Source organism: Mitosporidium daphniae (assembly GCF_000760515.2).
Source record: "Mitosporidium daphniae strain UGP3 chromosome Unknown contig-386, whole genome shotgun sequence".
NCBI lineage: Eukaryota > Fungi > Microsporidia > Mitosporidium > Mitosporidium daphniae.
Window position 1 is genome coordinate 1 of NW_013546416.1, and position 973 is coordinate 973.

At 31.8% G+C, this 973-nt stretch overlaps 1 protein-coding gene across 1 annotated transcript; it reads left to right on the top strand.

The window, feature by feature from the left end:
• Window positions 1–337: 337 nt before the first annotated feature.
• Window positions 338–658, top strand: DI09_388p10 (uncharacterized protein; the record flags this gene model as incomplete). Its single annotated transcript, XM_013382343.1, has 3 exons — window positions 338–430; window positions 465–522; window positions 594–658. 3 exons carry the CDS (start codon window positions 338–340, stop codon window positions 656–658), a joined length of 216 nt encoding a protein of 71 aa, XP_013237797.1.
• Between the last annotated feature and the right edge of the window lie 315 nt (window positions 659–973).

Consider the following 973-nt stretch of genomic DNA (forward strand, 5'->3'; position numbering starts at 1 on the left):
AATATTTAATTTATTCTATTTTTGAGTCGTATTGCTTATTAGTATTGACAGCAGCCAAATTTCTGCTTGTCCGATTAATCATAAGGAGATGTTAATCAGTTGATTACAAATGGTGTATTAGAACTAAAATTTTATTTCCTTTTTTTTACAAGTTTCTACAAAAATTCCCGAATAAATTAAATATTTGGCCAAAATGTAATAAAGCTGCGTATTACCGCTTACAAAGCAGCATTAAGGAAAGCTAAAATAAGGACTTGAATTTAACATTCTTTATATTTTAATAACCTGAATTATGAAAAGGGCCCTTGATTTCGTCAAAAAACCGTGATTATGGTACATGAGATATTTAGTCCATGCGAATAACTATCAACTGACCACCAGCTTCGACAGAAAGATGCTTACTAAACGAAATTTAACAGATCTCATTGGGGTTAATAATTCAATCCAAAACGGAAATAGTTAAGGGGGAGCTAATTTTAGCAATTTATGCTGTGAAACTAACAACCCTAGGTTTAGGATTAGGTATTAAAAATGTAAATCCGCAAGTTAATTTACCTCGGCTGGATAAATTTCAGTTGAAAGTGAGTAAAGAGTATGCAAGGACGAAGAAGATCCTCAAAATGCTATAAAATACTCGATAGACGATCTTGAATTTTAGGAAGCCCATTATAGATCATTTAATTTTCATAGTAAATTTTAAAAATAAAATCTAAGCAAATTCGGGAAATATTWAATGCTCAATTTGTTTGTAATGTGCGGCGTACATCACGCACCAATAAATAGTCTTGATTATGATGGCACGTTAATTAAAAAATGTATTTTAAATCTCCAAGATAAAACCCCTAGACTTTTCACCTGGATGAGCATGATTAAAAGACTCATCACGCTTGCATTCATATGCGTTGGATTACTTGTTCATACTGTGCTAAGCCAAAAACTAGACATTAAAAATCTTTGCCTGTTCATAGGAGAC